The sequence below is a fragment of the Oncorhynchus mykiss genome, chromosome 27, assembly GCF_057628025.1.
Source record: "Oncorhynchus mykiss isolate SJ-2025 chromosome 27, ASM5762802v1, whole genome shotgun sequence".
Taxonomy (NCBI): Eukaryota; Metazoa; Chordata; class Actinopteri; order Salmoniformes; family Salmonidae; genus Oncorhynchus; species Oncorhynchus mykiss.
Window position 1 is genome coordinate 41,057,486 of NC_143048.1, and position 13,230 is coordinate 41,070,715.

At 43.6% G+C, this 13,230-nt stretch overlaps 1 protein-coding gene across 1 annotated transcript in view; it reads left to right on the forward strand.

Annotated features, from left to right (window-relative positions):
* LOC110507223 (ventricular zone-expressed PH domain-containing protein) overlaps positions 1 to 13,230 on the forward strand; it is a 170,117-nt gene that overhangs the window by 132,240 nt on the left and 24,647 nt on the right. Inside the window, 1 exon segment of the mRNA XM_090223997.1 lies at positions 287 to 404. Coding sequence (XP_090080123.1) covers positions 287 to 404 — 118 coding nt within the window.

A 13,230-nucleotide genomic window follows, 5' to 3' on the forward strand; every position in this document is an offset into this window, starting at 1 on the left:
GTTACCTGTGGTGCTGATGTTTAGTCTGACGTAGTTATAGTTCTTTATGTGCTCTAGGGCAACAGTGTCTAGATATAATTTGTATTCGTGGCCCTGGCGACTGGACCTTTTTTGGAACACCATTATTTTTGTCTTACTGAGATTTACTGTCAGGGCCCAGGTCTGACAGAATCTGTGCAGAATATCTAGGTGATGCTATAGGCACTCCTTGGTTGGCGACAGAAGCACCAGATCATCAGCAAACAGTTGACATTTGCTTTCTGAGTCTCTCTCTCTCTCTCTGTAGGACCTGGACAGTCTGCAGATCCTTCTGGAGGAGGTGCGTTTCTTTGACCTGTTTGGCTTCAGTGAAGAGGAGGGCAGCTGGCTCTGCTACATGTGCAACAACCCAGAGAAGGCCACAGGTAAAACACCTGAATCTCTCTGTCTAACATAGCACACCTCAACCTCCCTGTCTAATATAACACACCTCAACCTCCCTGTCTAATATAACACACCTCAACCTCCCTGTCTAATATAACACACCTCAACCTCCCTGTCTAATATAACACACCTCAACCTCCCTGTCTAATATAACACACCTCAACCTCCCTGTCTAATATAACACAGTTCAACCTCCCTGTCTAATATAACACACCTCAACCTCCCTGTCTAATATAACACAGTTCAACCTCCCTGTCTAATATAACACACCTCAACCTCCCTGTCTAACATAACACACCTCAACCTCCCTGTCTAATATAACACACCTCAACTTCCCTGTCTAATATAACACACCTCAACCTCCCTGTCTAATATAACACACCTCAACCTCCCTGTCTAATATAACACACCTCAACCTCCCTGTCTAACATAACACACCTCAACCTCCCTGTCTAATATAACACACCTCAACCTCCCTGTCTAATATAACACACCTCAACCTCCCTGTCTAACATAACACACCTCAACCTCCCTGTCTAATATAACACACCTCAACCTCCCTGTCTAACATAACACACCTCAACCTCCCTGTCTAATATAACACACCTGTTCTCATCTGTCTAATATAACACACCTGTTCTCATCTGTCTAACATAACACACCTGTTCTCATCTGTCTAACATAACACACCTCAACCTTCCTGTCTAATATAACACACCTCAACCTCCCTGTCTAACATAACACACCTCAACCTCCCTGTCTAATATAACACACCTCAACCTCCCTGTCTAACATAACACACCTCAACCTCCCTGTCTAATATAACACACCTCAACCTCCCTGTCTAATATAACACACCTCAACCTCCCTGTCTAACATAACACACCTCAACCTCCCTGTCTAATATAACACAGTTCAACCTCCCTGTCTAATATAACACACCTCAACTTCCCTGTCTAATATAACACACCTCAACCTCCCTGTCTAATATAACACACCTCAACCTCCCTGTCTAATATAACACACCTCAACCTCCCTGTCTAACATAACACACCTCAACCTCCCTGTCTAATATAACACACCTCAACCTCCCTGTCTAATATAACACACCTCAACCTCCCTGTCTAACATAACACACCTCAACCTCCCTGTCTAATATAACACACCTGTTCTCATCTGTCTAACATAACACACCTGTTCTCATCTGTCTAACATAACACACCTCAACCTTCCTGTCTAATATAACACACCTCAACCTCCCTGTCTAACATAACACACCTCAACCTCCCTGTCTAATATAACACACCTCAACCTCCCTGTCTAACATAACACACCTCAACCTCCCTGTCTAATATAACACACCTCAACCTCCCTGTCTAATATAACACACCTCAACCTCCCTGTCTAATATAACACACCTCAACCTCCCTGTCTAATATAACACACCTCAACCTCCCTGTCTAATATAACACACCTCAACCTTCCTGTCTAATATAACACACCTCAACCTCCCTGTCTAACATAACACACCTCAACCTCCCTGTCTAACATAACACACCTCAACCTCCCTGTCTAACATAACACACCTCAACCTCCCTGTCTAATATAACACACCTCAACCTCCCTGTCTAATATAACACACCTCAACCTCCCTGTCTAACATAACACACCTCAACCTCCCTGTCTAATATAACACACCTCAACCTCCCTGTCTAACATAACACACCTCAACCTCCCTGTCTAATATAACACACCTCAACCTCCCTGTCTAACATAACACACCTCAACCTCCCTGTCTAACATAACACACCTGTTCTCATCTGTCTAATAAAACACACCTCAACCTCCCTGTCTAATATAACACACCTCAACCTCCCTGTCTAATATAACACACCTCAACCTCCCTGTCTAATATAACACACCTCAACCTCCCTGTCTAATATAACACACCTCAACCTCCCTGTCTAATATAACACACCTCAACCTCCCTGTCTAACATAACACACCTCAACCTCCCTGTCTAACATAACACACCTCAACCTCCCTGTCTAACATAACACACCTCAACCTCCCTGTCTAACATAACACACCTGTTCTCATCTGTCTAACATAACACACCTCAACCTCCCTGTCTAACATAACACACCTCAACCTCCCTGTCTAACATAACACACCTGTTCTCATCTGTCTAACATAACACACCTCAACCTCCCTGTCTAACATAACACACCTCAACCTCCCTGTCTAACATAACACACCTCACCCTCCCTGTCTAACATAACACACCTGTTCTCATCTGTCTAACATAACACACCTGTTCTCATCTGTCTAACATAACACACCTGTTCTCATCTGTCTAATATAACACACCTCAACCTCCCTGTCTAATATAACACACCTGTTCTCATCTGTCTAATATAACACACCTCAACCTCCCTGTCTAACATAACACACCTCACCCTCCCTGTCTAACATAACACACCTGTTCTCATCTGTCTAACATAACACACCTGTTCTCATCTGTCTAACATAACACACCTGTTCTCATCTGTCTAATATAACACACCTGTTCTCATCTGTCTAATATAACACACCTGTTCTCATCTGTCTAATATAACACACCTGTTCTCATCTGTCTAATATAACACACCTCAACCTCCCTGTCTAATATAACACAACTCAACCTCCCTGTCTAATATAACACACCTCAACCTCCCTGTCTAACATAACACACCTCAACCTCCCTGTCTAACATAACACACCTCAACCTCCCTGTCTAACATAACACACCTCAACCTTCCTGTCTAATATAACACACCTGTTCTCATCTGTCTAATATAACACACATGTTCTCATCTGTCTAATATAACACACCTCAACCTCCCTGTCTAATATAACACACCTCAACCTCCCTGTCTAACATAACACACCTCAACCTTCCTGTCTAATATAACACACATCAACCTCCCTGTCTAACATAACACACCTCAACCTCCCTGTCTAACATAACACACCTGTTCTCATCTGTCTAATATAACACACCTGTTCTCATCTGTCTAATATAACACACCTCACCCTCCCTGTCTAACATAACACACCTGTTCTCATCTGTCTAATATAACACACCTCAACCTCCCTGTCTAACATAACACACCTCAACCTCCCTGTCTAACATAACACACCTGTTCTCTTCTGTCTAATATTACACACCTGTTCTCATCTGTCTAATATAACACACCTGTTCTCATCTGTCTAATATAACACACCTGTTCTCATCTGTCTAACATAACACACCTGTTCTCATCTGTCTTATATAACACACCTGTTCTCATCTGTCTAACATAACACACCTGTTCTCATCTGTCTTATATAACACACCTGTTCTCATCTGTCTAATATAACACACCTCAACCTTCCTGTCTAATATAACACACCTGTTCTCATCTGTCTAACATAACACACCTGTTCTCATCTGTCTAATATAACACACCTCAACCTCCCTGTCTAATATAACACACCTGTTCTCATCTGTCTAATATAACACACCTGTTCTCATCTGTCTAATATAACACACCTCAACCTCCCTGTCTAACATAACACACCTGTTCTCATCTGTCTAACATAACACACCTGTTCTCATCTGTCTAATATAACACACCTGTTCTCATCTGTCTAATATAACACACCTGTTCTCATCTGTCTAATATAACACACATGTTCTCATCTGTCTAATATAACACACCTGTTCTCATCTGTCTAATATAACACACCTCAACCTCCCTGTCTAATATAACACACCTGTTCTCATCTGTCTAATATAACACACCTGTTCTCATCTGTCTAATATAACACACCTGTTCTCATCTGTCTAACATAACACACCTGTTCTCATCTGTCTTATATAACACACCTGTTCTCATCTGTCTAATATAACACACCTCAACCTCCCTGTCTAACATAACACACCTGTTCTCATCTGTCTAATATTACACACCTGTTCTCATCTGTCTAATATAACACACCTGTTCTCATCTGTCTAATATAACACACCTGTTCTCATCTGTCTAACATAACACACCTGTTCTCATCTGTCTTATATAACACACCTGTTCTCATCTGTCTAACATAACACACCTGTTCTCATCTGTCTTATATAACACACCTGTTCTCATCTGTCTAATATAACACACCTCAACCTTCCTGTCTAATATAACACACCTGTTCTCATCTGTCTAACATAACACACCTGTTCTCATCTGTCTAATATAACACACCTCAACCTCCCTGTCTAACATAACACACCTGTTCTCATCTGTCTAACATAACACACCTGTTCTCATCTGTCTAATATAACACACCTGTTCTCATCTGTCTAATATAACACACCTGTTCTCATCTGTCTAATATAACACACATGTTCTCATCTGTCTAATATAACACACCTGTTCTCATCTGTCTAATATAACACACCTCAACCTCCCTGTCTAATATAACACACCTGTTCTCATCTGTCTAATATAACACACCTGTTCTCATCTGTCTAATATAACACACATGTTCTCATCTGTCTAATATAACACACCTGTTCTCATCTGTCTAATATAACACACCTGTTCTCATCTGTCTAATATAACACACCTGTTCTCATCTGTCTAATATAACACACCTGTTCTCATCTGTCTAATATAACACACCTGTTCTCATCTGTCTAATATAACACACCTGTTCTCATCTGTCTAATATAACACACCTCAACCTCCCTGTCTAATATAACACACCTGTTCTCATCTGTCTAATATAACACACCTGTTCTCATCTGTCTAATATAACACACCTGTTCTCATCTGTCTAATATAACACACCTGTTCTCATCTGTCTAATATAACACACCTGTTCTCATCTGTCTAATATAACACACCTCAACCTCCCTGTCTAATATAACACACATCAACCTCCCTGTCTAACATAACACACCTGTTCTCATCTGTCTAATATAACACACCTCAACCTCCCTGTCTAATATAACACACCTGTTCTCATCTGTCTAATATAACACACCTGTTCTCATCTGTCTAATATAACACACATCAACCTCCCTGTCTAACATAACACACCTGTTCTCATCTGTCTAATATAACACACCTCAACCTCCCTGTCTAATATAACACACCTGTTCTCATCTGTCTAATATTACACACCTGTTCTCATCTGTCTAATATAACACACCTGTTCTCATCTGTCTAATATAACACACCTGTTCTCATCTGTCTAATATAACACACCTGTTCTCATCTGTCTAATATAACACACCTGTTCTCATCTGTCTAATATAACACACCTGTTCTCATCTGTCTAATATAACACACCTGTTCTCATCTGTCTAATATTACACACCTGTTCTCATCTGTCTAATATAACACACCTGTTCTCATCTGTCTTATATAACACACCTGTTCTCATCTGTCTAATATAACACACCTGTTCTCATCTGTCTAACATAACACACCTGTTCTCATCTGTCTAATATTACACACCTGTTCTCATCTGTCTAATATAACACACCTGTTCTCATCTGTCTAATATAACACACCTGTTCTCATCTGTCTAATATAACACACCTGTTCTCATCTGTCTAATATAACACACCTGTTCTCATCTGTCTAATATAACACACATGTTCTCATCTGTCTAATATAACACACCTGTTCTCATCTGTCTAATATAACACACCTGTTCTCATCTGTCTAATAGAACACACCTGTTCTCATCTGTCTAACATAACACACCTGTTCTCATCTGTCTTATATAACACACCTGTTCTCATCTGTCTAATATAACACACCTGTTCTCATCTGTCTAATATAACACACCTGTTCTCATCTGTCTAATATAACACACCTGTTCTCATCTGTCTAATATAACACACCTGTTCTCATCTGTCTAATATAACACACCTGTTCTCATCTGTCTAATATAACACACCTGTTCTCATCTGTCTAATATAACACACCTGTTCTCATCTGTCTAATATAACACACCTGTTCTCATCTGTCTAATATAACACACCTGTTCTCATCTGTCTAATATAACACACCTGTTCTCATCTGTCTAATATAACACACCTGTTCTCATCTGTCTAATATAACACACCTGTTCTCATCTGTCTAATATAACACACCTGGAAAGAAAGGTGTTTCCAATTACATCATCGGTGTGCAATGTGTGATTTTAACCAAGTGTGATTAGGCATTGCCACTAATTGCCTACTAATTGGTTGAAGATGTCATTGGAACCACTTATCTTCCTCTGTCTTTTTACTACAAAACGTGGAAACGTACCGTTTTCACATATGTTGATGTTGGGATGGTGCTGGAGAGGATGAATATGAAGTGTACATATTTTTTTTGACATGTCCTTTTAAGGTGAAAGGCCATCCCTTAAGCGTTTCTTCTCTTTCTACCCTGTCAACGATCTGTCATCACCCTCTTATTTTCCAATGCCATCCATTCCCTCTCTAGGGCCACCTTACCGAGTGACGGATCACTCCCAGGACACACACCATATGTCACCAACCTCTAATTGGAACAGATTGCTCTAACTGTGAAGTGTAATCATTTATCCACTTTAGTTTTGTGCTCCCAGGTAGTTATTGCTGATTGCACTGGTATGTATTAATAATCCCATGTGGCTTTTGTGTGGTGTACGGTATAATTGGGGTGGTCTGACTGGTGTGTGTGTGTGTTCACATGCGTGACCACATTTGGGATCAGAAACAGGTACCCCCGCCACACTGCCCCCTCTCTCCCGAGCTTTCACTCGCCTCCAGCACACACTTACACACTTACACACACACACACACACACACACACACACACACACACACACTCACACTCACACTCACACTCACACTCACACTCACACACACACACACACACAGGTAGGCTAATTAACTTGTGTAACTTATTATGAAACACTTGAATAAGCTAGTATAGGCCTACTATTTATTTATTTTGTCTTAGACGATTATTGCCTACTGGACTGATAGAGAGCTACTCTCTCAAGTTATCCTGTTGGGGCGAGTGACTCTTTGAACTTACAAGCGTTATCCCCAAGTTATATATTTTTCTTGTGCTTTATGCTTTTTGCCTCATGACTCCTGCACGCTTTGTTGACTATGAACTTGCTTGTTTACCCCCACCGTGGGACAGACTATGTTTGTTCTGACACTCGGGACTCTGACTCTCTATTGGTTACACAGACTCTTGGCCTCCCATCCTATTCTAACCACCTCTCACCTGCTTTGTGTATTCATGTTACCTGATGAAATCGCTGTACAATATGTTCTTGTTGCCATCTGATGCACATTCAAATATCATTAAAAAAAATCAACAATGCAGAGCTTTACCTGTCCTCTGCCGTTCCCTGCTTCTATTACTGCTGATTATATCTGGAAATGTGCTTGTACACCCTGGCCCATCTACTGTTGCTAGCCCCAATTCTGACTTGTGCTCTGATTTCTGCTCTTGTAAAAGCCTGTGTTTTCTCTGCACTTTAACACTAGAAGCTTATTACCTAATGATCAATTGAAAATGTGGGTTCACAGTTCCAAACCAGATGTATTGGTCATTACTGAGACGTGGTTAAGAAAGAGTGTTTTGAACACTGATGTTAACCTTTCTGGTTATATCCTTTTTCAGCAAGACAGATCTTCCAAAGGTGGTGGTGGCAATCATTACCAAGGATCACCTTCAGTGCTCGGTTGTCTCCACCAAGTCTGTCCCCAAACAATTTGATCAGCTCGTTTTAAGCATTAAACTTTCAAATGGCTCCGTGTTGACTGTTGCTGGGTGTGATTGTCCACAATCAGCACTGGCCTGTGCCCTACCTGCCCTAAGCTCATTCCTGGCCCCTTACCCTAAGTCTGAATTTGTCCTGCTAGGTGACTTAAACTGGGACATGCTTAAACCACCTGACCAAGTCCTAAAGCGATGGGACTCTCTAAATTTTCTCTGATTATTACCAATCCCAAAAGGTATGACTCCAACACCCAGATAATCCTGATAGGTATCAGTCTAGGTGTTTTCTATAATGACCTTAGTGATCACTGTTTTATAGCCTGTGTTCGTAATGGCTGCTCAGTGAAACGACCTGTCCTGATTTGTCATAGACGCTTGCTAAAAACTTTAATGAGCAAGCCTTCCTTCATGACCTGGCTTCTGTAAATTGGTATAGAATCACCTCAAGAATTCCATTTTGCGAAAGTCTCGGCACACGCATACTCAGGCTGTCTGGCTCTCGTTCAGGCAAATGAGAAATAAGTGCACTCAGGCTAGGAAGGCCAAAGTTAGTTACTTTAAGGAGCAGTTCTCTCTCTTTGGGTCTAACCCCAAGAAGTTCATGGAAAACGGTTAAAGACCTGGAGAATAAAACCCTCCTCCTCACAGCTGCCATGTTCCTTAATGTTGATAATGTGGTTGTTACTGACAAGAAGCACATGGCTCAGCTCTTTAATCACCACCTCATTAAGTCAGGATTCCTATTTTACCCAGCCATGCCTCTGCTGTCCAACATTTCCTCATCTCCGACCCCTTCTAATGCAACTCGCCCCAATGCTCCTCCCTCTTTTCCCCCCCTGCCCCGCTACAAAGTTTCTCCCTGCAGGCGGTCACTGAGTCCGAGGTGCTAAAGGAGCTCTTTAAACTTAACCCCAAAAAACCATCTGGGTCAGATGGTTTAGACCCTTTCTTCTTTAAGGTTGCTGCCCCTATCATCGCCAAGCCTATATCCAACCTTTTAAACCTGTCTCTCCTCTCTGAGGTGGTTCCCATTGCTTGGAAGGCAGCCACAGTGTGTCCTTTATTTAAAGGGGGAGATCAAGCTGATCCGAACTGTTATAGGCCTATTTCCAATTTGCCCTGTTTATCAAAAGTCTTGGAAAAACTTGTCAATAATCAACTGACTGGCTCTCTTGATGTCTATAGTATTCTCTCTGGTATGCAATCTGGTTTATGCTCAGGTTATGAATGTGTCACTGCAACCTTAAAGGTCCTAAATGATGTCACCATTGCCCTTGATTCTAAGACATGTTGTGCTGCTATTTTTATTGACTTGGCCAAAGCTTTTGATACGGTAAACCATTCCATCGTTGTGGGCCATTCAAAGACTCAATCATGGACACTCTTACTGACAATTGTGACTGCTTCGCATGATGTATTGTTGTCTCGACCTTCTTGCCTTTGTGCTGTTGTCTGTGCCCGAATAATGTTTGTACCATGTCTTGTGCTGCTACCATGTTGTGTTGCTACCATGTCGTTGTCATGTGTTGCTACCATGCTGTGTTGTCATGTGTTGCTGCCTTGCTATGTTGTTGTCTTAGGTCTCTCTTTATGTAGTGTTGTGGTGTCTCTCTTGCCAGTCTCTCTTTATGTAGTGTTGTGGTGTCTCTCTTGCCAGTCTCTCTTTATGTAGTGTTGTGGTGTCTCTCTTGCCAGTCTCTCTTTGTGTAGTGTTGTGGTGTCTCTCTTGCCAGTCTCTCTTTATGTAGTGTTGTGGTGTCTCTCTTGTCGTGATGTGTGTTTTGTCCTATATTTTTATTTATTTACATTTTAAATCCCAGCCCCCGTCCCCGCAGGAGGGCTTTTGCCTTTTGGTAGGCCGTCATTGTAAATAAGAATTTGTTATTAACTGACTTGCCTGGTTAAATAAAGGTTAAATAAAATAAAACAAAAATAAATGTGAGGTAAACCCATTGACCTCATGGGAGAAAGGGCTTGCTAAAATAACCCACACAGTAGGGACTTCTTTGTGGCTAAAATGGTACTCTCACACTGTCTTTACCTGGCAGATCTAAGGGGACCTTTTTACTATTCTGATGTGGCAGTCATCCAATGTAAATGCATTAGGGTCATAATGAATCACTAGCTTTGCTGCCTGTGTGTCTATTGCTCTCAGTTCTGGTGTTTGTCATTCTAAGCACCTTGGTAGTGTTAACATCTATTCAAGTAGCCACTCCTAGTCTCGGTACCAGTCTGTTTCTAGTCTCTTTAATATTGTCATGTACTGTCATGTTGTGTCTTGTCTCTGTCCTTTCCCTTCACCCTGTCTCCCTCTGCTGGTCGTTGTTAGGTTACCTTTTCTCCCACGCTTTCCCCCAGCTGTTCCTTGTCTCCTCTGACTACCCATTCACCCCGTTTCCCACCTGTTCCCTTTTTCCCTCTGATTAGGTCCCTATATCTCTCTCTGTTTCTGTTCCTGTCCTTGTCGGATTCTTGTTTGTTGTGTTTCATGCCTGAACCAGACTGTCGTCATGTTTGCTGTAACCTTGTCTTGTCCTGTCGGAATCTGCCGGTCCGTCTGAGCCTACCTATGTTTGGTAATTAAAGAAGCTCTGTTTAAGTTAATTCGCTTTTGGGTCCTCATTCACGCACCGTAACAGAAGAATCCGACCAAGAATGGACCCAGCGACTTCGGATCCTCTCCACTCAGCCGTCGGGATCCAGGGAGCGATGCTAGGCAGACACAAGCAGGAAGTGTCTGCTGCTCGACATGCCGTTGAGACCCTGGCCACCCAAGTCTCCAACCTCACAGAACAGGTTCACCATCTCCGCCTCGATCCACCGGCCACTTCCAGGGCTTTCGAATCTCCGGAGCCCAGAATCAATAACCCGCCGTGTTACTCTGGGGAGCCCACTGAATGCCGCTCGTTCCTCACCCAGTGTGATATTGTGTTTTCTCTCCAGCCCAACACTTACTCCAGGAGCACTGCTCGTGTCGCCTATGTCATATCTCTCCTTATTGGACGGGCTCGTGAGTGGGGCACGGCAATCTGGGAGGCAAGGGCTGAGTGTACTAACCAGTATCAGGACTTTAAGGAGGAGATGATACGGGTTTTTGATCGATCTGTTTTTGGGGAGGAGGCTTCCAGGGCCCTGTCTTCCCTATGTCAAGGCAATCGATCCATAACAGACTACTCTATTGAGTTTCGCACTCTTGCTGTCTCCAGTGGCTGGAACGAGCCGGCCTTGCTCGCTCGTCTTCTGGAGGGTTTCCGCGCAGAGGTAAAGGATGAGATTCTCTCCCGGGAGGTTCCTTCCAGCGTGGATTCCTTGATTGAACTCGCTATTCGCATTGAGCGACGGGTTGATCTTCGTCACCGAGCTCGTGGAAAGGAGCTCGCGCTCTCCGTCGCCTCCCTCTCCGCATCACTACCATCTTCCTCTGTCGGCTCGGGTGCTGAGCCCATGCAGCTGGGAGGTATCCGCATCTCGACTAAGGAGAGGGAACGGAGAATCACCAACCGCCTCTGTCTCTATTGCGGTTCCGCTGGTCATTTTGTCACTTCATGTCCAGTAAAAGGCCAGAGCTCGTCAGTAAGCGGAGGGCTACTGGTGAGCGCTACTACTCCTGTCTCTCCTTCAAGATCCTGCACTACCTTGTCGGTCCATCTACGCTGGACCGGTTCGTCAGCTTCCTGCAGTGCCTTAATAGACTCTGGGGCGGAGGGCTGTTTTATGGACGAGACCTGGGCTCGGGAACATGACATTCCTCTCAGACAGTTAAAGGAGCCCACGGCCTTGTTCGCCCTGGATGGTAGTCCTCTCCCCAGGATTCAGCGTGAGACGCTACCTTTAACCCTCACTGTTTCTGGTAATCATAGTGAAACCATTTCTTTTTTAATTTTTCGTTCACCTTTTACACCTGTTGTTTTGGGCCATCCCTGGCTAGTTTGTCATAATCCTTCCATTAATTGGTCTAGTAATTCTATCCTCTCCTGGAACGTCTCTTGTCATGTGAAATGTTTAATGTCTGCTATCCCTCCTGTTTCCTCTGTCTCTTCTTCACAGGAGGAGCCTGGTGATTTGACAGGGGTGCCGGAGGAATATCACGATCTGCGCACGGTGTTCAGTCGGTCCAGGGCCACCTCTCTTCCTCCACACCGGTCGTATGATTGTAGTATTGATCTCCTTCCGGGAACCACCCCCCCCCCGGGGTAGACTATACTCTCTGTCGGCTCCCGAACGTAAGGCTCTCGAAGATTATTTGTCTGTAGCTCTTGACGCCGGTACCATAGTCCCCTCCTCCTCTCCCGCCGGAGCGGGGTTTTTTTTTGTCAAGAAGAAGGACGGGTCTCTGCGCCCCTGCATAGATTATCGAGGGCTGAATGACATAACAGTGAAGAATCGTTATCCGCTTCCTCTTATGTCTTCAGCCTTCGAGATCCTGCAGGGAGCCAGGTTTTTCACTAAGTTGGACCTTCGTAACGCTTACCATCTCGTGCGCATCAGGGAGGGGGACGAGTGGAAGACGGCGTTTAACACTCCGTTAGGGCACTTTGAATACCGGGTTCTTCCTTTCGGCCTCGCTAACGCTCCAGCTGTCTTTCAGGCATTAGTCAATGATGTCCTGAGAGACATGCTGAACATCTTTGTTTTCGTTTACCTTGACGATATCCTGATTTTTTCACCGTCACTCCAGATTCATGTTCAGCACGTTCGACGTGTCCTCCAGCGCCTTTTAGAGAATTGTCTTTTTGTGAAGGCTGAGAAGTGCACTTTTCATGCCTCCTCCGTCACATTTCTCGGTTCTGTTATTTCCGCTGAAGGCATTAAGATGGATCCCGCTAAGGTCCAAGCTGTCATTGATTGGCCCGTCCCTAAGTCACGCGTCGAGCTGCAGCGCTTTCTCGGCTTCGCGAACTTCTATCGTCGTTTCATCCGTAATTTCGGTCAGGTGGCAGCTCCTCTCACAGCCCTTACTTCTGTCAAGACGTGCTTTAAGTGGTCCGTTTCCGCCCAGGGAGCTTTTGAT